The sequence below is a fragment of the Channa argus genome, chromosome 14, assembly GCF_033026475.1.
Source record: "Channa argus isolate prfri chromosome 14, Channa argus male v1.0, whole genome shotgun sequence".
NCBI lineage: Eukaryota > Metazoa > Chordata > Actinopteri > Anabantiformes > Channidae > Channa > Channa argus.
Genome location: NC_090210.1, coordinates 4,040,216 through 4,066,523, shown reverse-complemented (window position 1 = coordinate 4,066,523; position 26,308 = coordinate 4,040,216). Strand labels below are relative to the sequence as shown.

Genomic DNA, 26,308 nt, shown 5'->3' with positions numbered 1-26,308 from the left:
TTGCTTTCTGTCAATGTCAATGTGGGAACTGTTGGTTTGGTTGGAGGTGACAAATATACAGTATGGATGGAATAAGGAAACTAAAACATCACGCGAACAGTGAACGTAATCGCGGGTCTAAGATCGGGGTGAACGTTGGGGTCCACACCACATTCCTATCCCCACCCTTGAGCTACAAACAATTACGGTTCCTCCACTTGCGTCCACACTTCTTCAAGCACTCGCACTGAAGGTTGGCACTGGATGAATTGTGAGATGCAGAACAGTCCTGTTTGAAAATAATTCTTTGGACATATTACATAACTAAGCACTTTTGACCAATTCATAAAATGACCAGTTAAGAGGATGCGTCATTGACATCCTTGGACACACTGTAGGAGCACTGATTGATATCATAGGTGTTTGTGTATTTTAGTACGTACGAGGGGTCAGCAGGATGACAGAGGTGACGATCAGGGAACAGATGACGAGGATGACCAACAGGGCGATAGCTATTCCCTTCCAGTTCCTTTGAGGCGGTGCACTACCCACCAGGTCCTGAAAAACATGGACATTACAGACATTACAATGATGGAAACACCCACACCAAAATATGACCTTTAAAATGATTCTACTCCTGTAGGCTTGATCCACTGATGCATTTTATTTCAAAAGGGGTTTGCAGGTTTTTAGATTTCATCTGATGAGACAGATGTATGTTGTACTATCACGGTCGGAGGCAGAGATTGTCCAGAGGACAGCTCATTCGCTGTCAGACAGATGCCAGCAACTCAGCCACTTGTGTGCAATAACGCAGCATCCTACAGCTCCTCCCCGCTGCTCACATATGAAGAGTCCCTGCAGCTCTGCCTGATAGCTGGAAAGGAGCTATGGCATCATCGCAGACACAACAGGCAGAGCAATGAGCCCCTCTCCTCACAGCCCAGCAGATGGTAGATGGCTAATCAGCACTATTCAAAACACATACTTTGCAAGAATCCACAGGACATGCAAAACATTTTAATTGCAGTGTAAAGTGTGGAAGAGAGCAATCAGGTGGCCTTTGAAAACTGCCCCCTACTCAAAAAGACAGATCCTAAACTGCACATGATGTCATGGATGTAAACATAGCAACATACCATCGATACCCTGAAACTCTCCACCAAATCAGCAGTAAATTACATAACTGTTAACATAACTGCAGAACATTGTAAATTGACAGGATGGTAAAGGGCTTATTGCTAATATTGCTCATTCGTCCTGGTTGTACTTGCTCAGCATTAAAAGCTATTAAAAAGTCACAGGAAAGCAATTCTCAAATATGACTGGGAAGATCATAAGGAATAATATTAAAAACATTTACTGTATCATTATTCATATACAAACCTCTTAATGTGGTACATTGGCATAAAATGGTAAACCCCTTGTTTAAAATAAATAAACAAAACAATATTCATACCCATGAACATCAGACAACTTGACACAGTTGTGAATATTAACAGTTTGGAATTTAGCACCGTTTTCCATTTCCACTCTTAATGTGGTATAGGGACAAAAAAATGGTGGTATTATTGGTATTTTAGTTCACTTGCTACGCTTCCACACCTTTAATTTATAAAGCTTCACATAATCAACATTTTAATGTAATAGGACACATTGATGGTCAATATAATGCTACAGATGTTTATTGCACACTGAACATGGAAAAGTGAAATGAAATGGTGACGTCTAAATGTTAAAATACTTGCTTTGATAAGACAAGTGGCTGTAAATGCTTCCTATTATAGTTTTTGTTTCATGAGATTCATAACGAGCAGCAGCAAGTAGCTTGTTATTTTAGACTTCTGTGTTCGGCTCACACATCTGCACACAATAATGCAAAACTAAACTTAACTACAGATAAAACAAAAGCAAGTGAAAGGTGCTGCGGGTTCCATTGTATTTTACAAACAGTCCCGGGCACAAAACAGCTGCTTTATCGTCAGCATAAAATGCCAAAGGACTGGACAAAGCAGCACTTTGTGAATGAGAAAGGGCTGCAGCTTCTAATTGTCAGGTTTGTGCTCGAGACTCGAAATATGTGAACATTAGTGGAAACAGTACTTGAGTGTGAACTGTCTAGTCTTTGAAAGTCTTCGATTTTAGTTGTGTCCCCACTATTATTTGGATTAGCAGTGTCTGCCTACAGCTGCGAGCAGTGGATTAATGTGGATTTTACAGTCCAGCAACTTCTTCTAGAAGCACAAATAAAGTAGAAAATACAAAAGTACTTATACTTAGTACCTATACCCAAATTGGCATGGAAACATCCCTCATGCTACTAATTACATTTCGATGGTGACAACAGACAATGGCCATTGAATGATGTGATAACATCCAAAGCAGTTGCTAAGAACAGCCCAGTAGAAGCTGGATGGTTTGAAACCATTCAACTCTTTTACCTAATGGACTTATCTTTGGAAACCATTTTAACAAGACTTGGAATTCCTGCTGCATTTTTGTCCGGGCTCGGGCCCGGCACCAAGTTGGCCCTTGGTGGCTGAGTGGGGCCAAAACTCTGTGTGTACGCAGATAAAAACCTTGTGTTCACATTTGATTCTTTGGTTACAGTCAGTGAGGAACCTGAACAGCTGCATCCACCTGTATCTGTCCAGCTGTTGATTGTTGTTATCAATTAGTCCTGATCTTTGTTTCCAGTGAGTTTATATGTAAATGTGGTGTGTGTGCGTGTTTTTGTGTGGAGAGGGTCAGGGTAATCCTAAAACCTCAACTCTTGGCTACATATAATGCTTTAAATTGCTACAGTCGAGGTTCTTTTCCATCTATATGTTTGTAGTGTGTCTGTCTATGTGTTTGTTTACCAGTGCAACCACCATCTCTGCACATTTTGTATCACAGCAATGAAGATCGATACTGAGACAGTGAGCACACATAGAAAAACAGCAAGTACATCAATAGGGTGATTTATTGCTGCAGAGGTAAGATTTTATGAGATAAGGTGCACAGGCTTGTATACAGGATTTAAAAGATATTAATCTCCCAGCATTATCATACTGTAATAGGGAAGACATGCTTTTTGCCTTTGATATACCTGAAAACATATCACTCCACACCTCTGACTGAGGCAGAAATAAAACAGTCAGATGCTCAGACAGGCATGAAGATAACAGTCTTGTTTCTGCATCTGCTTATTTATTTTTCTGGATATATCTGGGCTCAAAATGACAAACCAAATTATTGTGGGGAGGCGATTTAAATGCATGCCAGTCAGGTATCCAGTTAAGTGCCACCTGTACCTGACTGAGAGGTACAAATTTATAAGGGTGGCAGCTGGATTTATGCCACATCGTAGAGGAAAACATCTCTCATCTGACTATTTTCAAATACTTTGATGTCAGCCTTGAAGGCATATGAGTAAATATTTAGCTTCAGTCATTTCCCACCCATGACAAATCTAGCATATTCTCACGAAGAGACACGAAGTAAAATTCTTTCAGACAGCCTACTTTTTGAATAATAAATACATCTCCCACAGGCCCTGTGGGATGTTTCAGGCTGTTGACTGGATGCAGATGACTTGACTAGCACCGGTAGCTTCCCTCCTGCGTCTGGGATTTGTGTAAAGAGACACTTAATTCCTAAATTAGAGGTCAAGGAACTTTTCCACAAATAAAACATTAGCAAAAATGGATGCGACCATTAAACCTCACTGTCAATATTCTTGGATAGACCAGCTTAATAAAGATCAATGGATGTTCATCGCACTTCCGGTGGGTCACAGTGGTGAACAAGGCCGTCACAGCACCCCATACTATTTAACCCACTCAATTACCAACAGTTAATGGAGAGTTTATCTAAGACCAACCATCTGGAGTTTATTTACAGAATGCTGGACCTTAAAGCTGTGCTAGGCAACTTTTCTTATGCATTGAAAAACATGAGTTAGCATATGTTAAGGAAATTAAGTTTGTTGTTGGTTGTTTTTTTTGGCCACAATTATACGTAGACCACCCTTTACAGCCTCAGTAAGACAGTTATCGTGATCTCTGAGCAAAAGGGCCCATTCAGATCACCTCTGAGCAACTATTTGCAGCTGTTAATAGAGGAGGCATGAGCGGTCAAAAAGAGCGAAAACCAATTTGAGAGAGGAGGGGCATAAAGTTTTACAAAGTGTAAGTGCTTATGAAAATGTAAAATGCCAAAAATGCTCCTGCTCCATATTCCAAACTAAACAGAAGGTAATGCAGTGTGGTGGGCTGTGTGTGTGAATTATTTTCTTAACTAATGTTACAAACACGGTTTGAAGGCTGCTTTCGATGCAGCCCACACATGAATACTGTCCTCGTGTGGTGGGTGGGCCATTTAGAGCAACTTTTCACTACTCAAACTTGAATAACTGAGTTTTAAAATATACCTGTTGTGTCTGTTAAATATTTAAACATGTTTGCCGATAAAAACACTGGATTACGTCATTACATTCTGTAGGATGGTCGTATCATTTCTCCTTCGATCAGTTAGCAAATATGTAGACTTAAGTAGAGGTAACTAAATGTATTCAAGTATTGGACTCAAAAGTAGCTTTTTATACATTTCAAAAATACACTTTTCCTTCATGCAATCCACTGTTATTAAAGTGTCTCTGAGAGCTTTATCCCTGCAGACGCCTTTATCCTTGTGTGAATTGTGAAATATTTCACCCACCTACTCAACCATGACTAAACAGAAAGCTCCTAACTCAGGCTGAGTTCACTGTCAAAAAATGTATGAAAATCATCACACCTCCTTTGTTTGCAGCAGATTTAAACCCTAAAGAGGTGTGCAGCGCAAAATCCAACTTCAGGTCTCATTCCCCTTATGTACAGCATGTTTAAGTATATAAGAAACTTTGAAAGCTAAAACTTGAGTATTCTCTCTAGATGTTGCCTTTTTTTCGTAAGAGCTCAAGGAAAAACAAGTGTATCTGTGTGTGAGAGGGAATATTGACCTTTGGTGGAGTTTCCAGATGTGTTGAGATAATAGAGGCTGTCTGCTTCAACGTCCTTCTGTTGGTGTGTGTGTGTGTGTGTGTGTGTGTGTGTGTGTGTGTGTGTGTGTGTGTGTGTGTGTGTGTGTGTGTGTGTGTGTGTGTGTGTGTGTGTGTGTGTGTGTGTGTGTGTGTGTGTGTGTGTGTGTGTGTGTGTGTGTGGAGCAGGTATACATAGCTTACAGCTAATGACAAGAGCAATAAATAAATGAAAACTGCAGCCATTTTCACCCTCACCCACTCCACACACCTAAACGAATCCCATGCATTTCAGCACTGACAACTCTAAAGGATATAAAATCCCAAGAGGAGAAGCAACATCAGTTCTGTTGTTATATTTTCAGGCAAAGGGGCTGTAAGAATGAAACATCTTTTAAGGTCAAGCTACGTTTATCCCTCCCCCCCCACTCTCTTTCCTTCTAATCCTCTCTCCCTCCCACTTTCCCTTTGTCTAAGCATCGCTTTCTCTCCGCTCACTGCTGAAGTGTGAAATGGATCTTTCCTGATCTCTGAACACCTGGTTTCCAAGGGAACCAAAAGAGTCATTTGAGTCAGATTTGCAGTGAAGATGCTGCTGGCTGCTGTACAGTAAAGTAACATTACTGTGAGTGTGTCTCGTAGGAAATTTCTTCTGGGGCGCTCAAGACATTAGACAACGAGAGACTGATGTGAATTTAGACTAAAGTGAATTTAGACATTTTAACAAAAGCAAACTTCAGCCGACTGAAGTCATCGGACACTTGACACGCGATACACTGTATCTCTCCACTGAAATGTATATTCTCTGTCTGAGATGAGTCGAATTGGAGAGTAAAGCAGTAGCCTTCAGACACGGGAGTAAACTTTTCCTCCGGAACAGCATCAATAAATCATGGGCATTCATGAGTGAGATTAAGAATTCATGCCAGCTGGTTTTTGGTTCATAGATAGTCTCTCTGTAGCCTGTCTTTGTCCACTTTGGAAAATGTAGAGTGTGGAGGCTACACTCAACTGAGGCAAGACAAAGAGAAACAAAATGTTCTTTTGATGAGATTTTGTAACCTGCGGAAACATTTGTTGAATAATGATCAGCTCTGATAAGGAGAGCGAGGTACAAATTTGGGAATGAAAGACATGCAAGTGCAAAGCAAACAGCAGATAAATAGATCTGACAAGTAAGGAAAAGTACCATAAGGCAGTGACGTAACTATTAACTGTGGAGAAATTAAAGGAAGGGGGGAAGTGAAGAAGAGAAAAGACAACACTCACACAAGGTGTTAATTTAGAATTAATGGTACGTAAACCTACATAAAAGCTTATATTCACCTCGACTCAGACAGAGCTGTAAACTAAAAGCCAATTACCATTTTTACCATCTTCAAGTGAGACCGAAGGGTCAAAAAATGAAGGGGCTTAATAATAAAATCTGTCCTAAACCAAATTCAGCAAACTTGCGGTGCCATTTTCATCGCCCTAACTCAACTCTTCATTACCTGAAATTTCTACAGACAAATATTCAAAAGAGATGGTCAAAGTCTTTTTTCAGGGCGACCTGCCTGCACAATGAAGCATTCAAAGGAAAATGCTGTGGTAACACCTGCAATACAGAAATTGGAAAGTGTTGAATGAATTCTTCAATATCAAAGTGCGTCATGAATGTAATATTTTGACAGGAAGTCCGCTTGCTACAAATTGTTTGTTTATATCGTGTTTGGTCAAATAAATAGAAGTGACAGAATAAAGCTATGAGGCTAATTGTTTGACACACTGAACTGCATTTTACTCTGAAGTTTTCTAGGTTTTCCAAAGACAATCCATCGCCTTCTTATGAGTCATCGCAAGTGAACTACAACAGTAAAAATGTGGGCTGCAAAAACCCGCAGAGTTGGGAAGTACGGATTATAGACCTTTAACATGGCATACTTTATAAATAACTACTAATTCACTATTATTTACAATATTTGAAAAGTCGCAGTAGTAGTAGTAGTAGTAGTAGTAGTAGTAGTAGTAGTAGTAGTAGTAGTAGTAGTAGTAGTAGTAGTATTAGAGGGACCTTTGATACTGTATATTAGTGCCATGAAGACACATGCTTTGGTTGTTATAACCAATCAGGGTAATCTTAAAGGGTTTACACTAAATTCACCTGGAAAAAATGATTCACTGTCTAATAAGATGCCTCTCTCCCTCACACTTTCAGCTACAGTATCCTGAATGTTGACAATCTGAAATTAAATTACACCCAGTCAGCGTCTCATTTAATAAGAGCTGCACTCGTCTTACAAAGACTGGAGTGGGAGGTGCTCCAAGGGATTTATTCTGTGCAGAGTGTGTGTGTGTGTGTGTGTGTGTGCAGAGTGTGTGTGTGTGTGTGTGTGTGTGTAGGTGTGTGTGTGTGTGTAGGTGTGTGTGTGTGTGTAGGTGTGTGTGTGTGTGTAGGTGTGTGTGTAGGTGTGTGTGTGTGTAGGTGTGTGTGTGTGTAGGTGTGTGTGTGTGTAGGTGTGTGTAGGTGTGTAGGTGTGTGTAGGTGTGTGTGTGTGTAGGTGTGTGTGTGTGTAGGTGTGTGTGTGTGTGTAGGTGTGTGTGTGTGTGTGTGTGTGTGTGTGTGTGTGTGTGTGTGTGTGTGTGTGTGTGTGTGTGTGTGTGTGTGTGTGTGTATACACACGTGTATTTGATTGTCTAGATTTAGCTGTAAAACTAGTGTGGGACCTGCCCATTTCCCACATATACTTAACGTTTTTTAGTTTGAGTTCAAATGACACAAACTACAAATACACACACACACTCATCTAACAGCAAACATGACATTATTAAGTTATATTAAGTTTTTTCTCCATTAGTTACTGGAGACTACAGCCATGCTGTGCTCACCATTTTATTTTAGGTGTCAGCATGCTGACATTTGCCAATTTGCACTGAAAATAAAGTCGAATTTGATCAAATTGTTGCGCAGGTTTTTGATCAATTTAAAAGTTTGACCTCATAAAGGTAAGTTTAGTTAACAAGCGAGTTTAGATTTTCATTAATTCTAGAGAACGGGATCAACATATTTCAATTTTAATAAAATAACAATAATAAGCCAGTTAAAGCAGTTGTGTAAAATTGGTTATGATTATTATGGTTGTTGAGATGATTAAAATTATTACCATTTCTGCTAAGCTGTGTCATATTCTGTTTTGTCACAAAGTCTTTATCAGTCACTTGTTCATTTGTGCTGCAGTATTGTCCTCCAACATTTAACAGAAGGTCAGTGTTGATGACTGAAGAGTTTTTCTCACAATTCATTTAATTTCAAAACAGATGCAAGTTTCAGAAGCTAAACATCTCATTGTCCAGTGAAGTGATTCATGAGTCATTGGCACCAAGAAAGAGATTCAGAAGAGGCAAGTGAAACATTTTTATCCGATTTAAATAAACTAATATTTGAGAAAATGCCATTTGGTATTTAACATTTGCAAAGCAAGGATTTACACTAGAACACACACCAACTCCAAATGTTCATCTGTGTCTTTGTTTCAACCAGAAAATTGGCTTAATGTGTTAACCAACTATGGAGACTTGGTGTTTTGCCATTAGTTAAATGTATAGATTTCCCAAATGACCCATTCTGAGAGTAATTGTTGTATAGACTGCACAGACATCATAAAAAGATAGGAGGGATATCAATATTTGAGCATATGCTTTAGAGATCAGACATCAGAAGCTGCGGGAAGACATCCATAAAAGTGGGGAACGTGAGTCTTGGTGACAAAAAAAATACAACACATGGAGATACAAATAGATATTTCCTGGGCTTTGTGTGCATTTCATTGGTTTTTGTAAGAATTTACAACATGTCACACTGAGTCTGTGAAACTGGGAGGGAGAGGAGAAAAGTAAAAATGAGGCAATGGTAAACTCCTGCTGACTTGATCTCCAGGAAAATAGCAAGAATGAGAAAAACAAGTGTTTTCTCTGAGGACATGAATTACTGTCTACCTCTGGAAGAACTGGCACAGTGTCTTTTAATCATCAGATGAACAGTAGCATACATCAATATGACCGAAGTTGAATCACCGAAGAATGGATCAGTTTGACGCAACCCGTGTTTTGTTTTTTCTCTCTTTTTTTTTTTTTTATAATGGAATGTTTTCCTCAAAATGTCCCTGAAAATTAAATCCATTTGAGTTAATGGAAAGATAAGAGACCTATTATCCTTTCAGAATAATTATGTGTAGACCAAATGGATCTAGCTTGACAGAAGTTTAGGAGAGAACCAAATCCCCAAAACACACAAATTGAACTTAATCACAGCAGCATTTTTAGAAGCTGAGTGTGGTGTAGGTGTACCCATGTCATTCATTTTGTAACGGGTCTTTACTGTATGAGTCACTTTGGATCCCCCTCAGGCTGGGGGGGGGGGGGGGGGGGGGACTTTTGTTTTAAATGACAGCACTGCACAAGCACAGTACTGAAAAGAAAGGGGAAAAAAAGTAGATTCTACCTTGAACAAGACAATGATCAGTAGTACCAAGTACAGTAATGGAGGAGATATGATATTAAGTTGCAACATTTCTGTGCACCTTTGAACCATCATGATCAGCAACAATGTGAGAGCTATTTGCGGTGGTGCTCGACATAAGAGCATGACAGTGATGGTGTATCATGTAAAGAACACAGAGGTATATTTCCAGAGCCCCTGTAATGACTTCCCTGATAAAGGCAGCAGCATTTTAAATGGAGAAGAAGAAAAAAAAAACATAGCTTAGATTTTGTGTATCATATTGCTCAACTGCAGCAGTGATATTGCAGTCCAGAGGACTGGAGTCCTGCATGGTACTTCCACACACAGTATCTTCATCTCTGCATCATGAAAGACCAGACACATAGGCTGGCATTAACATTTGAAGCTGATGTTTCCAGCAAGCAAGGTCACTGTTGAAGCTGTACAGCACCAGTGATGGAGGTGTATGATTTCTGAGCTCCCCATCTACCAGCCAATTGTATCATTTGTACAAACTGTACAAATACATACTGGAAAAAAAGAGACATCAGAGCTCTGTCACATATAAAAATCACTTGGATCTAATTAAAATGCATCGTTCTGTTCACTGACATTAGTGGAAACTAAGTGCATAATGGTAACATAATGTATGTGGCCCGATGTATATTGTGTTGCACTGATGTTCAGCTTTCAAGTAAAACATCAAATTTCCTCTCAACCTTCAAAAAAAAAAAAAAAAAAAAAAAAAGACTCATCCTCCTTTTTTATCTGAACATAGTAAAGCATCTGCTGTACTGCTGTCAAGTCTGCACTTCCACTCTCAAAAATGTATGAATAGGACACGCTCGCACGCACACACACACACACACACACACACGGGGAGTGAGCGAGACAAAAATATTCACTACACTTAAAATATTCAAAGTTACAAGTCAAGACACAAAAAAGGATCTTCACAAAGATGAGAAAGTGTGCCAGGAGATAATAAGCCATTAAATGCAGGTGAGGATCTCTTAAAAAAATGCAGCTAAACCTTTCCCACTTTGACAAATATCAAATTTAAATGTATCCTGTCTATGCAACAATCACATCCAGCGGAGGGTCTCACTCTTCTCACAGTTATAGTGGCCTTTGAAAAAATGGCTGCACTACAATGGGCTTCAAGAGCCAAACACTTAACAATCAACGACTGTTATGCAACTAAATTTATTGTCAAGATGTTCTCTTCCTCATTTAAGCAAACATGGATTTATTTTGGTGAAGCGCCTTTCATCCCAAATTATGATATCAGTGCCAGGAGCCTAGTTATGTAAAGCCTGAAGTGGATGGTCCGTCTACACTACGTTACATCACTTCACACTGTTCCCGATGCCCTCATACAGATATAGTTTTAAACTCCATGAAATGACAGAACAATGCAGAGCAATCAACACCCACTCTGTCTTTCTCTCCCACTGCCTCCCTCTGTTTCTCTTCTGCACACACACACACTTTTTCTCTGGATCTGGAAACTTTCATCTTTGCTTCAGAACCAAAAATCTGACTTTGTTTCTGAAAGCAAAGCTCCTCAAAATAGACTGGGAGTAGAAGTTTCTACGTGAGGAGTCAAATCCCAAACCCAAGTAAAGGGTTAAGTATAGAAGCTACTTGTGGACCGAGGTTACAATAGGAGTTTATTAAATATTTAGGCAGGAAGTTGTGCTTTGTTAGTGCATGCATTCAAACTGCTGCACTCACTCATTTCCAGCCATAAAATCTACAAGTCCAACAGAAACAGTAATGAAAGGCTCAAATGGAAAGCAGCTGCAGTAGTTTGGGTAGTTAAATCAACTGCTGTTCTCACAGCTTTGTAACGAGCGTCACACGCCAAGGAAACACAGCCAGGGAGACAGTTGGTCTGAAGTCCTACCTGATCCTGCTGCTGAGCCGCCTTCACCGGCCCGTTCGCGTCTTTTGCCGAAGTCATGCCCGTAAATAAATGAAGATATGAGCGAGACAACGGGGAGAGAGTGGGCGCCGGTGTCCGCTGCTGACAGGTGCAGAATAATGAAGCGGAGAGAAGCGCAAACCAAGACACACATAAAGAGAGAGAGGGGAGAGAGAGGGGAGAGAGGAAAGAGGGGAGAGAGGAAAGAGGGGAGAGAGAGAGGGGAGAGAGAAAGGAGAGAGAAGAGAGGGGAGAGAGAGAGGGAAGAGAGAGAGGAGAGAGAAGAGAGGGAGAGAGAGAGGGAAGAGAGGGAGGAGAGAGGAGAGAGGGGAGAGAGAGAGGGGAGAGAGAGGGAAGAGAGTCTCTCTCTGTCTCTGAGAGAGGAGAGAGGGGAGAGAGGGGAGAGAGAGACGGAAGAGAGAGAGGGAAATGAGAGAGAGGGAAATGAGAGAGAGAGACAGAAACAAAGAGAGAGAGCGTACACCTCTCTGCCCCTCTCTCTCTGTCTCTCTCACAAAATAGACAGAGAGAGAGACAGAGAGAGAGACAGAGAGAGAGAGAGAGAGAGAGAGAGAGAGAGAGAGAGAGAGAGAGAGAGAGAGAGAGAGAGAGGGGGGCAGAGAGGCGTAAGTATTCAAAGATACTCAGTGATTTGCTAAATAATGAAGAGACCGTGGGCGCAGACAGCACAGGGTCCAGCAGCTGATGAGCAGGATCCTCTGGACCCTCGCGATGATATCACCCACAGCTGAAATGAAGCGGCTCCTACAGCTCACAGATAAATGGCCATTGAGGTCTTGAATTTCTATTTGGGACCAAGATGCATTTATTCAGCCACATCCTGAATAATTGCAAAAAATGTTCAGCAATTGGAAGGTTTCACATCCTTTCAGCAGTAAAAACAAACATCAGTGTCAACTATCAAACACAAACTATAAACCTGATATCAGGTCATGTTTTTGTCATCATTATCTTCAAAAAGGAAAGTTCCACTTTTTACAGCAAAGTAAAAACAGTGGAAAAAGGCAAAAAAAAAAGGAAAAGTTGAACAAAAAATAATCACATTTAAAAAAAAAAAAAAAAAAAAAAAAAAAAAAATCACAGAAAGCTTCAGGTAGAATAAAAGGCTTCCCACGGCTCAGCAGTCCAGGATGAAACTGCAGGTCTTTGCCATTTCCATTTTTTGCCGTTGCCTTTTCTTTTCCTCCACAGCAATGTAAAAGAAGAGCTCAAGGTTTTGTCCTTCTACCTCGACCTATATTTAGTTGCACCAGGCTCCACTGCTCAGCTCCGTGCTCACAGCAGCTGATAATATGGAGACCTGTCGGTTTGGATCAGATCACTGTGGGCACTCATTACTGGCAAGTCCATTACACAGGAAATGGAAACAGGAATCAATGCAAGAAGAACAAAATACTTTCAGGTACCAGAGCAGCTCTTTTTAGGACGGGATTTTTATCTTGCTGTAACTATGGGGCACATTCATGACTGACAATGTTCTGTGCCTTTGAGTTTAGGGAGCAGGAGAAAACAATTTGCATAATGTATCTATACACATAAAACTGATATTCGCTCCATATTCTGTATGCCAGTGCCGCTGTATTGTCTGCCAATAAAACAAAGGGTTTCTGCTGGCCTGGCTCTTGAGAAGCAGCACCGTCCTCCCACATAGAGCAGAAATAGTTCCAGTTTCTAACAAAACATTGTTTGTGCTGTAACTCTCGCACCGTGTGTCACATCTCTGTGCACACACAATCCCCATTCTTGTTAGCACAGCTTGTCTGCCTATTTGTGCTGCTCACACACACACACACACACACACACACAGACACACACGGCTCTCATGTTGGAGAGAAGGTTTCTTCAGAAGTCATGCACGGTCTCTGCAGAGCTCCTGGCCTTTTGAACCAGTCATCTGTTGGATGGAAAGGAACTGAACAATCTCACACAAGAAGGAAATAAAGTCTGTGATGTGAGTCACAGGCAGAGAGAAGGATATGTTTTGCATTAGGAAAGATGCCTGTTTTACAATAATGACTTTAGAATAATGTATAGCAGTTGCTTTATTATCATCTGTAAGGGTAATTACAGACAGCAAGGAGATGCTGCCTTCTCTTTCTCAGCCTTTTGTTGCTATACAATTTAATAGAGCTAAATAGAACAAACTCTAAACGCCAGGGTAAAGATATCAATTGGTCTCCCAGTCATTTAAGTGCATAATGATTATAAAACATACAGAGTGAATCATAAAATGTTGTGACTGCCACAGGAAATTAAACTCTACAATCTAGTTTATTCTCAGATTACATCTTGGTTCATTACTGACTTGGAAATTAGGAGCATAAAATGAAAAAGTTCTGCCAGGTTATTCAGCCAGACTTTAATAAAGAAGCTGGTATCAGAACAGGTTGGGGGAAAAAAACAAAACAAAAAAAAAGGTATTATTGTTATGAGGACTTTATTTCTTGGCTCTTTAAAATATGAGACTAAAATCTTTACGGGACCATTTCATAACGCTTATGCCCTCGTGTTCTTGTCGTCATCATCACTGTGATGAACACAAATTATTTTCAGCTATATGTAGGTTTTATTATATAGAGGCTTGTATATGTTGAGAAATGCATATTTCTCTTTATTTTATGGGCCTTTTATATTAAATGTAAAAGCATATGTGAGGCTAATTTAAATACAGACATAATGATCCACTCTTAACTATGCAGGAAATCTAATACACCTATATCCATAATAGCAGTGAAGTATCCAATAGGCATTAGGATGGCATCAATTTGTGATATCAGAGTCAATGAACTCAGAACATAAAGCAATCCACAAAACCAAAAGGTCACAAACAGCAAAAGGTGACCAATAACAAAAGATCAAATATCAGTGTACAGTAATCTGCAGCACCTGGTCAAAGTTCGGACACGTGGTTGAATTTGTCTAAAAAGTTGAATTGATATAGATAAAGATACAATGTTTTTTTCACACTACAGATGAAAAACAAACATTTCGGTGGCAGGACCGTGGCCCCTCACCATACCGAACCCCACCCTTGGCCCTGCTGTCACTGCACAGCTCAGCACGCGGCCTGAGGGAGGTGCATGACCAGCTCACTGCCAAGACTGATTTCAGCACCACTGCTGTGGACAGCTTCACTGACAAGAGCCGGAATCCAAGCAAATTCAATTCGGAAAATTCAACTAGAACTTCACACATAGAGCTTGTCTAATTAGATTTGTTTCACATACTGCAATAAATAAGAAAACACAAGTGAATAAAAGAGTTTAAGCCTCAAATGTGACACAGCCTCTCTCCTAATCGTTTTTTCACTCATATTAATGTGCTTTAGTTGCTCAGTGAGAGATTAAACTCACCTCACAGACAGGATACACGCTAATGACAATGAGTTTCTAACATACTGTATGTGGAAGCCAAACAAAAAGAACCACTGTATTAAATGAAACAAAGTGAACATGGGGGGGGGGGGGGGGGGGGGGGGGGGGGCTAAGAGAGCAGCCAAACCCTAATAAACAAGAGAAGAAACCCAAACACAGCGAGACGTGCAAAGATTGATCATTACAACGTATCACGCATCGATTCCTGGTGACAATTACTTTCCAAAGAAACAACAGTCGGGTCTAATTGGAGAAGCAGGGAAATGCAGCCATGTGGGGTCAAAGAATGGCAGCAGGGGCTTCATCTTACGGCACAAACTCTGCTTTAAAATCACATTTTCCAACTAATTACTTTCATTTTTATTTAGATGGCATTTGATCCTTTAACTTTTATGTGCTGTCTGACTCTGCATCACTAGGTGGCACCTGTCAAATAAATCCAGCCGTTCAAAGCCTTTAAACAAGCACTTTACACCAAGCGGTGAATGTGCAGTGTTGTTGGAGTGACTGTCTCTCTCTTTCCAGGGGAGCAACATAAATCCATTTGTTTAGCTGTCAGCAACGTGTGTGAAAGTCTTCAACTGCATGCTAGCTCCCCCCAGTGATCAGGAGCTGTGTGACATCTTTATTGTTGATCAGAAATAAATAATTATTGCGTACATTTCTCTTAGGAAAATTCCTCTTTTAATTGTTTGTGGCTGGAGGCTTGTGTTTTAGTTATTACAGAAAATCACAGACACAAGTTACGCTTCAAAGACTTGTAGGTTAATGGGCCTATAAAGTTATTAATAATGAATATAATTTGCAAATGGAAAAATGAAGAGATGAAAGAGATTGTGGGCAGCATGTAACAGTCGGAGTCTTTGATGGACTTTGTATGTGGTTGTAGCCATCTGTCATGGTTAAGAATGATGAGAAAAAAAAAAGAGGCGAGTGATGAGGATGTTTCACAATGGCAGGGACCGTTTTTGTTTGATAGCTGATCATTATCAGACACGCTACTGCCACAGACCAAACAGCACAGCAAAAAGACTGACGCGGCCAATTAAAGCAGGCAGCAAACCTTTATCCACCACACACTTGTATAAAAAGATCCCTGATGGTTTTTTTTTTTTTTTCTTTCCTGTGTAAAATCACCACTAATACAAAGCCACCAAGCAATAAATGGTGATTATTTAAAAGGAGGCCCATAGTATCATCAACACACATTCGGTCAAAACTGTGCCAGAGAGGTGCCAAGTCAACTGTTTGTTAGTTTCTGCAGTTCCAATGGGGTTTTATACATTATTAATCAGTCACCCACATTTTTTAATTGGACTCCTAATGTTTAATATTGTGTACTGAGAGAATCTATAAAATCTGACTTCGTCAAATGCAATATGACTGAAGTCAATTCCTAATTTTGTTTCTCACAATTTGTGGCTTTTAAAAGCTATGAGAATTACATGCTACCGATAAGGTATGATGTGTGTGTACAGAATAAAGGCTGTGAGAAGATACAAAGTTTATGATTTTTGGGTTTTTTTTTGGAATTAACAAACACTGTCAAGTGAATTTAAAAGTGTAGTGCACAATTAAAGAGCATAAAAAAGTTAAATCAAAACAGTGTGAAAAGCATGAAGTGAAGTTTAACTAAAGGATGAAAGATACGTTTAGATGCGTTTTAAAGATACGATGATGATCCACTTAGTTTGTTAAGAAACATAACAGCAAGTTGTAAAACTGCAAACAAAAAACTGTTCAGCCTGAGACAAGAACAAGGAGAGACGAAGGCAGAAAAGAGCAAGAAGACAAAGACGAAAAAGAACAAGATGAAGAACAAGAAGAAGCCGAACAGTTTGCGGAAACAGGAAAAATACAGCTGAAGTAAAATGCAGAGAAAACATTTTTCATTTCAGGTGGATTGTCAAAATCTGAGCAATGGGATAAAGCCGGAGGAGCATGTGTTTGACTGACCTCAGTTTATCTAAAAGGTTGGATGCAGCAAAGCCTCGCAGACTGTGTTGTGACCACAGAATTTTCTGCCAATTAAACTTCGGAAGGACGAGAGGCTCTGAGGCAGGGTGACCCACATCATCAGCCTGAATGTTATTAAAATGTGCAAAAACGGACCCAACAATTCAACTCTAAATTGTTCTCTCACTGTACACAAGGCCTATAAAGTGCTATCAATCAATCATTAAAGGCTGCTGATTTGGGAACAAGCTGTTTGCACTCAGCCGCGCTGCCAGCTGTCAGCCCAACCAACTCATTCATCAGTCACGTCCCCTTCGCCCTCCAGCCTGCCGTGACTCCCTCAGCACACCTGCCTCACTGAGGGGAAATACTGCTATCTGCATCCCCACCACCTCTGCTGAGCTGCAGCTGTGAACCACAGGTTGAGAAGAGTTCAAGTCAAAGGTCATCACAGATCATTACTGTACTCAAAGGTCATCGATTAAGCCCCGAGAAAACAGGCCTCTGTGTGTCGTGGCGAGACGTTTTCAAGCTGCAGGCGGAGGCAGTTTTTCACTGTCAGGACATTGCAGAGGGGTAATTAACAAGTCCACCAGTCTTTAATCAGACTCATTATTGGTCTCTTACCAAGAGAGGACTTTCAGGAGGAAACAATTAATCTACCAATGGCTCATGTGGAATTGTTTGGGGGGCACACACACACACACAAACACAAAATGTACATTAACTTTCTTTTATTCCCCAGGCTCTGAACCTACTTGACCCTCATCAATACCTAACTGATTTTTTGGACCGGCTGCTCAGCTGGTGAACTCATTTAATAAATAATAATTCTTAAAGTAAAAAAACCTAAAGTATTAAATCAATACTGTTTCTCTATAGACAGTTGTTGCACAGTATTTAAAGCTGAACATGATTACTGTAATAATTTGCCAGCTTTTTTTTTTTTTTTTAGTCTGTTTATGTGTTTATTGTTTCCAGCTTGTAATTATCAAGCTGATTTGAACCCCCCCACCCCCCACCCCCAAGTCAGTGACTGACATTTACACTTAACTCAAATATGATGTGAACAAGGTAATTACATCCTCCCACCCACACTAATCCCATCTGACTGAGGCAACATTTCGCAATGTGATACATAAAAATGTGAGTAGTTACTGAGGAACAAAACAGGAACGACCTGAGAATTAATGAATTGTTAATGAGTAGTTGCTGTATAACATGCAGAGCTGGTATACGAGTTACTAAAAAAACACTTTACATATTAATGAATCAATAGTTAATATTTAATTCATGAGAAATTGAATAACAGCCACTTTTTTCGTAGGTCATCAGGACTCTTAAACTTTATAAAGGCAACTTGAGTTTTAAATCTTTGTCTTTCCACACACAACATTACCTTCTGGCGCAATTTTAGTTTGCTACTTTTATTTTATGTTACACAACAAATTGGATATTGCTACACAGTATAAGTATGAGAATGTTTTGAGAACCCTGCTGCCCGTTTGTTATTATGAACTAATTGTGAATTTCCAACAAAACTCGCGCTATTTGAAGTGTACAAAAAGAGCAATGAGTATTTTAGTAATGAGCAATAACTGAGTTGATAAAAGTTTACCTCAACTGAACCAGAGGTAGTCAGGAACAACTAATGAAGAACATGTTATGCCCTTTTATAAATAACTGAACTAGTCATTACCTAAGGATTTATGCAAGAACTACTCATCAACGGCAAACTGATTTTTTGCTCATTTATTTTTTAAAAGGTTAATTTGAAATCCTGAAAAGAAGCCAGATGTTTCCACACAGAACATACTGTAAGGGATTCCTGTTTTTGACACCTTTCTTCAGCATAATCATAATTTCTGGTCTTTATTACTATTCATATTCCATTTTTAACCCTAATTGTTTAATAACATCTGGTCTTATTCAGCCCCACACACACACACACACACACACACACACACACACACACACACACACACACACACACACACACACACGCGATGGCAGAACTGCCATGCAAGGCACTCACTTGACCCACTCAGACCTACTTGGGATTTGGTTTCTTGCCTGAGGACGTTTTGACATTTGAACAGGAGGAGCAAGGAATGAAACGTAATTAATGGACAACCATGGTGAGCTACTGCACAGGAGCTAAAGGTATTTGATGAGTAATACATTCACAGTGAAGTGAATGTATTACTTAAGACTATTTGAGTAACATTATTATAAAATCCAGAACTCCGAATATGCTTTTTACAAGTGAATGAGGTCTGCAGAAAATAAGGCATAAAACTGGTTTGTTTTATGTGTTGCAGTTTTTGACGTGATGATTGATATGATTACGGATGTCAAAGTTGTAACCAGTGCTCCACACAATACTGTGTTGCTGTGTGTCCCGGCAGCACTTTGCTACCTGCACATCATAACTTTCAACTGGAGACTCTCCTTTTTCGTTAATGTATTTAAATGCAAGCAGAACAAGCAGAGCTACACAGACCACTGTCTGTCAGGGACAAAAATGGGACTACGCCATAGACCTGCACAATATTAGAGTACTACAGTATATTTGAGTATACAGTATACAGAGACTCACATTGTGGTTCCAATTTACAGTGCAGGACATTTAAACCATAAACCCTTTATTTATTGCTAGTGCTACATTCCTTAAATGTTGGACTCTGAAACAAGACTCAAGGCACAGGACACTGGCACATTGTGGATCTCAGCATCTTCAGGATGCTGCAGTCTGCTCAGACAGATCAATCAAGGAAGAGAGACCAGAACTAAAAGAATTTGAGTGCTTTGCTGTGAGGGTACCCAATTTTATGTGAAAGGAAACAGAAGAGTGACACCTCTAACAAAAAGTGTCAAAATAAAAGCCTTTAATCATGACAGAAACTGACAGGTTTTTTTTTCCCTCTGAATTAACCTACACCACGTATTCCCAACCCTGCTGGCTGAGGACCCCTGCCCTGCTTGTCAACTATACCCATACTACCCATTGCATATGGATCAGGTGTGCTCATTCAAACATAAGCTGGAAGATACCATCTGAGATGATTAAAGGGTGGGGAACACAAAGCAAATTTTAATCTTCATATTTCTGACTGGCTAAACACACACGATCCAGGTTTTCAGCACGGTGGGATAGTTGGGAAAAGAGCAGCGAAGGGGTCTCTCAGGACCAGGGTTGGAAGGTATCAATTTACACCAAGATGTAAAACACTTGATTTGTTTCTGCACCTAAACCGCATTTGTTGGATTTGGCAGCGGTATTCATATCACCCAGAGCTCACACCTCTTCACCGGCCACTGACTTCATAAAGCTTTTCAGTTATGGACATACGTGATGACGGTGACTGTTGAGGTTGAGCACATCAGGAGTTTATTTCATCAGCATGTTTTTTCGATGACTGCATTAAAAAAAACTAACAACACATTTAGGTTCATATTTGGGCAACTGTGATCGAGAGGAAAGTGAGTAAACAGAAGGTGATTGCAGAGTGGATGCAACGCAGATAATAAAACACAACATGAGGGAATAATGTCAACAAGGAAACAGTTAAGTTGTTCATTAGCACTGTATAACGCATGGGCAGCTGCCATATATACAGAAAGACCCAAGCAGGGTGAGTCAGCATGGATTTACAAAGCATTAACCCATCTGCTGATCCAGTTCTCATAAAACAACAGACTTACGAGCCTCATGAACTTAATGTGGGCCATTAATGACTTACAAGAGGCTCATAAAAACGAAAAAAAAAAAAAAAAAACACATTTTAAAAGTTTGGAAAGAAGAAATTTGTTGGAGATAAAGCGCAGCCACTAGACCGATAAAGAAGGAATTAGCAGCAACACGTGCAATATATTCACATCGGGGAGTTACAAATCATCAAATAAACAAAAGTCACAGGTATGAAAATGTGATTCAGTGGACTGAAAGGAAAGGATAATTAATCACACACACAGGCAGAGGGTAACTAATATATCAGTCCCATTCTATTCTTCTTAAGAATGAAGTAGTAGAGATACCAAGGGGGTGATTAAAAGCAAATTACAATCTTCTGAATGAATAGTTTTCAATTCACTGCAGGTTTGAAAAGATTTTCATCATCAGGCTACTCTGTGTCTCCAAGGACCCCTGGCAACCCACAAAAAGTTTCCAATCTAGATTATGTTTAATTATTCTCCCGCTCTCTTTTTATTAGTACTTCAAACCCAATTTAGGCATTTTACACACATGCATACACACTAACCTGCATCCATCTCTTCCACACATATGCACAGAGAAAAGGGGAAGAAAGAAAATGAAAAAGCTGCCCACCTACAATAAACAAGGAGCGTCTCTAGTGTTATTACCGTCATTCAACCTTTAGCAACTTATCAGCAAATGACAAAAACATATTTTCTCTCCTTCACCTGTAGAAGCATCAAGCCATATGAATAGAATCTTGTCTCTGAGGTTTCTGCCTCCACGCTCAGTACTGCGCTGGTAATGGTGATTTTGTTTAAAAAAATACAAGATGAAATTGAATTTTTTTTCTATTATAATAAAAACACATGATTTCAAACTAAATTACTTGTCACTCATCTGTTAAAGGGCTGAATACGAGATATAAGAGAGAGAGAGACTGAATCAAACCCAAAACAATCTGCATGGTTCAGATTCCACAAGCACTTTTCTGTCATTAGTCAGAAAAAACCTGACCTTACCATCTAACACAGTATTTCCTTCAACAGCTGTTAAGACATTTAACTTAAAACCACAAATGTTAACCTCCCGATAGGTGTACAAAATTACATGGCAATCTATTCAGTAGAAGTGGGGACACTTCCATCCCAAAACTGTAAATACTTGATCCTAGAAACTACAGGAGTAGCAGTGATAGTGATAGTAACATTCTTTGCACACAAAATATGGAAATATAGTGACAGCTTGTACAAAGTCAGCTGCCAGAGCCGGTTCTCTCAGAGCATTTGGATGCAGGTTTGAAACACCCGTGTCAAAGTCATATTGTGTGCATGTTGAAATGCATATTACAAGCGTCAAGGCAGCCACAAGGACAAAACCCCAGGACACCCAGCTAAATCGGTTGCTAAGCTGTAGCCTGAGTCTATCAAAGCCAGACAGTGTCTCATTGTTGCCTCCTGCTCTCCATGTGAAGCTGATAGCATCAAGTGAAACATCTTGCCCCTGCTGGGCCCCAAAGTGTGTCTGCCAGCACTACGGAAATTGTTATCTTTATGGCCATAATGAACTATTATCACTAACTGCACCACCAACGCGCAAATGAACTGGGTCAGAAATGACTCACATTGGGTCGGGGAATTATTTTACTAGCGCACCTAGACTTTAGGGGGCAAACCCCCTAAATACAGTAGCACATTTGAAGAATAATTTTAAAATGAAATAAAACTATTTCAGGTATAATAAACAGTATATGAATAATATTTTTATTCAGTGTAAAAATAGTGCCAAATATGTAACTAATGTATTATATTCTATTCTATTAACAACTTATAATAAACTGTTGGGGAGGATAAACGGCCTGGTTGCAACTGCAACAAAATTCAAATGTCCCAAAATATAATATATGAAGGTACTATATATGCAGATACCCCAAGCTGCCACCCCTGGCCACTCCTCTGCTCCCGCCCATGTCAGGGAGATATCACTGGGTTATTGTTCATAGTTATTGTATTTTGTTCAAATGGGAGTTAACCTCTCACCAATGCCTCAAGGATCTTTATATTACCTAGAAGAAGGTTGGCATGCAAATAGCAAACGGTGGGTGCAGTGACTACAGTGAGGGGGTTTTATTATGGATGTTTTGGAGCAACTACTAAGCACCTGAGTGACACCTGTATGCATGTGCCTACCTCTTTGATGTCTTTGTGAGGCTGGCTTTCCTTCTGATGTTCCAGTTTAAGACCCTAGAAAGAGTCTGAGACACCGGTCAGAATACACAACGCCTGGCGGTGTCGTGCTCCACGCTGGCCTGTGTTAACCTGAGGTGGTTCATCGCACTGAGGTTTTACTTCTTCAGAGAACTAGCAACTCTCAGATACACGATCACTGCCAAAGCAAAAAATCTTTTTACGGTGAGTTTTTCCTTTATTAAAAAAGAGGGTTATATTAAAAGGAACAGAGAGAGGATTTGTACAAAGGGCCCCGACCGGTCTCAAACTGGAAGCATCGTAAATCCGCTGTTTGTGCCTCACAGAGCGTTAAGAACCAATTAAATGAGATAAAATACGAATGATCATATAAATGTTGAAATACGTTTGAACTGCAGTATATTATAGTTTAAGTGTGTGAGAACAGGATAGTTGTGAAGCAAATAAGAATGTGACAAGATTGAACAGAATTTGTTAGAAGAGCTGGTTTTTATTAGAAACATCAATAAGCCTAATTACCAAGTCCCATCGACAGTTGCTTCATACTAAATGTATCTGCTGTTAAGGTCTATCTTTGTCTAGCAGGTCATATATTAAATATGTATCTTAGCAAAAAAAAAAGCTGATAATGCACGATAGGACTGAGGAAGCACTCTGTGCATTACGGTGCAGCCTTTGCTTAACCACAATTAATGCCTCTATGGAAAGTGCATTAATGTCTTTCTGTGTTCTATCCTGTGTATCTGGTTCTGCTTTTTACATCTAAAAACAACATCAAATAAGCCGTTCTGGATGAAAACATATTAAATATCCTTTAAAGACAGATGCAGTAAAGCAAAGTGAGTGTGAAATGGAATCAAGCCCAAATTCATTTCACTTCATCAAACTTTATGTAGTGCGACTGAATGCATACATATAATAACAAGTTGCCTATCAGCATGTCCCCACAGAAAGCACCCAGTCTAAATTTACCATCTGACAGGTTTTCAGATGCGTCTATGATTTTTCAACCAATTCGAACAATTTACAAACTGCGCTGTCATGTGAAGTGCTCATTATATCCTCAGCTTGTTTGAAAGATAAATAAATAAATTAATGGCACTGACACTTCCTCAAGCATAAAAACAGTTTTTAATATGTCCTCCAACTGCTGAATAAGAAACTGATCAAAAGCATAAAAATAAAGTAAGATGATACTAAAATGCCTCACACGGCAAACATTAAATGCAAACACGAGTTACATGGGTCACTGAAAAGATTTAACACACCCACCTTCCAAAGTCTCTCCACACGGGACAACTTGCGGGTTTTCATTGTGACGAAGCAGCTGCATATGACAGAGAGAGCGAAGAGTGATGTGGATCCAGACAGAGACAGTGAATAATGACCTGGTCAAAAGCGAGACACACCTCAGCTTGCAGTGAGAATATTCCCCTAGTCAGCATCTCCCCGCTAACTTTCATACATTACACCAGTGCCCACGGGGGTGTGTGCTGTGTGCTCTTGCCCTGGATTTGATCCAACTGAAACCCTGCACTGTTTTCCCCAAGTAAAGTCCACATCAATGAGGAGAACCCAGAGTGCCCAAAAGAACCTGACACCACTGCAGTCACACCGGAGAAGGTCATGTCAGATCACTGAGGGGAAAATCAGACCAAAAATGGTTTCCAACAACGGCCACATTAATCGCTGAGATGCAAGGCCAGAGGACAGTGAGGAGGGATGAAGCCCAAGCACTTGGCCCCTTCACAACAATCAGCACTGAACCACTTACCTGGGCCATTAGCTGCATCTTGCTGTTCAGCACGGATCAGCATTACACACCACACACAGAGCTGGGCAACTTTATAGCCCTTTTTATCCAGGGCTGTTTATCCTTCTATTCTCTTCACCCAGGAGCAATTTACCCACAACACCAACTTTTGAGTGATAAGAGTGCTGCTCATACTGCTGCAGTCTAGAATTTCATCAAGTCTCTGTGAAGTCAAATGGACAAAGGGCGTGGCCTTTGGAGAGAATACCTGCCAGGTGTCACTAAGTGCACACACTATCTGTGCCCGCGAGGCCTTGCAAGAATGTTGAACCTCAGGGGTGAAAGCACTGTGGAGCTTCTGTTGCTTTTTGATTTTTAAACATGATCACGAAACTAAAATATTTGTTTTTTGGTTCAAGTTTGCTGCTCTCATCTTAATTGTTAGCCACAGTGAAAGGACCCTGAAACCCACTGCGGGTTATTTGCCCAGCGCAAAGTGACAAGCAAATGTAGCCAGTAGCAGGTGAAGCATTTAGCTGCTAAAGAGCCAGATACTGTACTCAGAACAAAAATAAAGCAAAAACAGAGAAAAAAATATATATCAGATAGTCTAAAAACGTGACTCTGGTGATAGTGTACTTAGAGGTGAGGTGATGTCAATATCATGCCTCCACTGGCCTGAAGAATCTGAACCTAAACAATGATGCATTTCTCTGAAAAACTTGCTCTCTCTATCTATATGTTACTTTACCAAGAAAGCAAGAGATCCACGGATCGTTGATGGCATTTCCTGATCTGCATCCCCACCAAACCAGATACGCTCTTTGAGGTGTAAGACATCAGGGTTCAGAAATGTCCAATGGAGAGACAGAAAAAAAAACTGCTGTTTTGCAAAATGTTGATCAAGAATGTGTGTTTGTCCCAACATATAAAGCCTGAAGTCAGTCCAGCACAACTTCTTCATAAACACACGCAGCAATAAAGTCACTATATTCCCATGATACAACAGCCAATCTGGTGAGGGGAGCAACATCCATCATTGCGGTTCGGCTTTCCTGTCTTTGGTGGGGTATTATTTGACAGGCTGCCAAGCTTCAGAGTAGTGAATCACTCAATAGCACTCCCCGTTCTCTCCACCTCCGCTACACCAAACAATCATTATCTCCTCCATCACTGTTCTGCTCCATGTGAGCTCCATACCGAACATCATCACAGAAGTCAGCGCCCAACTCCCAGCTCAGGGAAAAGCAATCTCCTTCCTCGGTCCCAAAGCTGTGGATCTCATTCAGACTCCTGACTCCTGGCTCAGAGAACCAGGAGAGAAATTGACTGGGGACGATGATGCAGGGAAATCTTCAAAATGCAGAATGCGTCTGACAGAAAACACTCTCCAAAATGGTGATGACCTGCATATGCCTGCACACAAACACACACACACACACACAGCACACTACCAATCCAGAGCCAAGATGCAGCGAACCAGCAAACAACTTGTGAATCCGAGCAGACACTTTCCAGAAGTAGTAGAAACTCCAAGTTACCCACCTTCATGGCTGGAGGGACAAAACGAATCTCTCTGTTGCTCCCCGTAAGACTAGCATGCATGTAAGAGGTCTGGCAAGGACACAACATGTAAACCTATCTCATGCATTATTCATCAGAATACAAAACCTGGCTGGGGGCAGGTGAGGGCACGCTTAGCCCTGGCATCATTTTGTGAGTGAACCGATACCAACAAAGTATAGAGGGCTGAATTCGTTAGTGCATGTTGATTCAGTGTAGCTAAAAGTAAACCACGTCAAAGTGTTGGATGTGGAAATACATACACACATATACAGTATTTGGTAGATTTGGTGTAATAATTACATATATTTAGAGATGCAACTACATTATTTCTGCATTTTTGATGATG

General features: G+C 40.2%; 1 protein-coding gene across 6 annotated transcripts in view; it reads right to left on the bottom strand.

The window, feature by feature from the left end:
- LOC137098911 (A-type potassium channel modulatory protein DPP6-like) overlaps positions 1-26,308 on the bottom strand; it is a 72,294-nt gene that overhangs the window by 24,143 nt on the left and 21,843 nt on the right. For 4 of the 6 annotated variants that reach the window (XM_067475643.1, XM_067475646.1, XM_067475645.1 and 1 more), the window contains exon 2: positions 423-537. In XM_067475643.1, the coding sequence (XP_067331744.1) occupies positions 423-537 (115 nt within the window). Of the gene's footprint in view, positions 1-422; positions 538-11,370; positions 11,606-23,915; positions 23,973-26,308 lie in introns of those variants that run through there. The other 2 variants (XM_067475644.1, XM_067475642.1) reach the window with 2 other exon arrangements.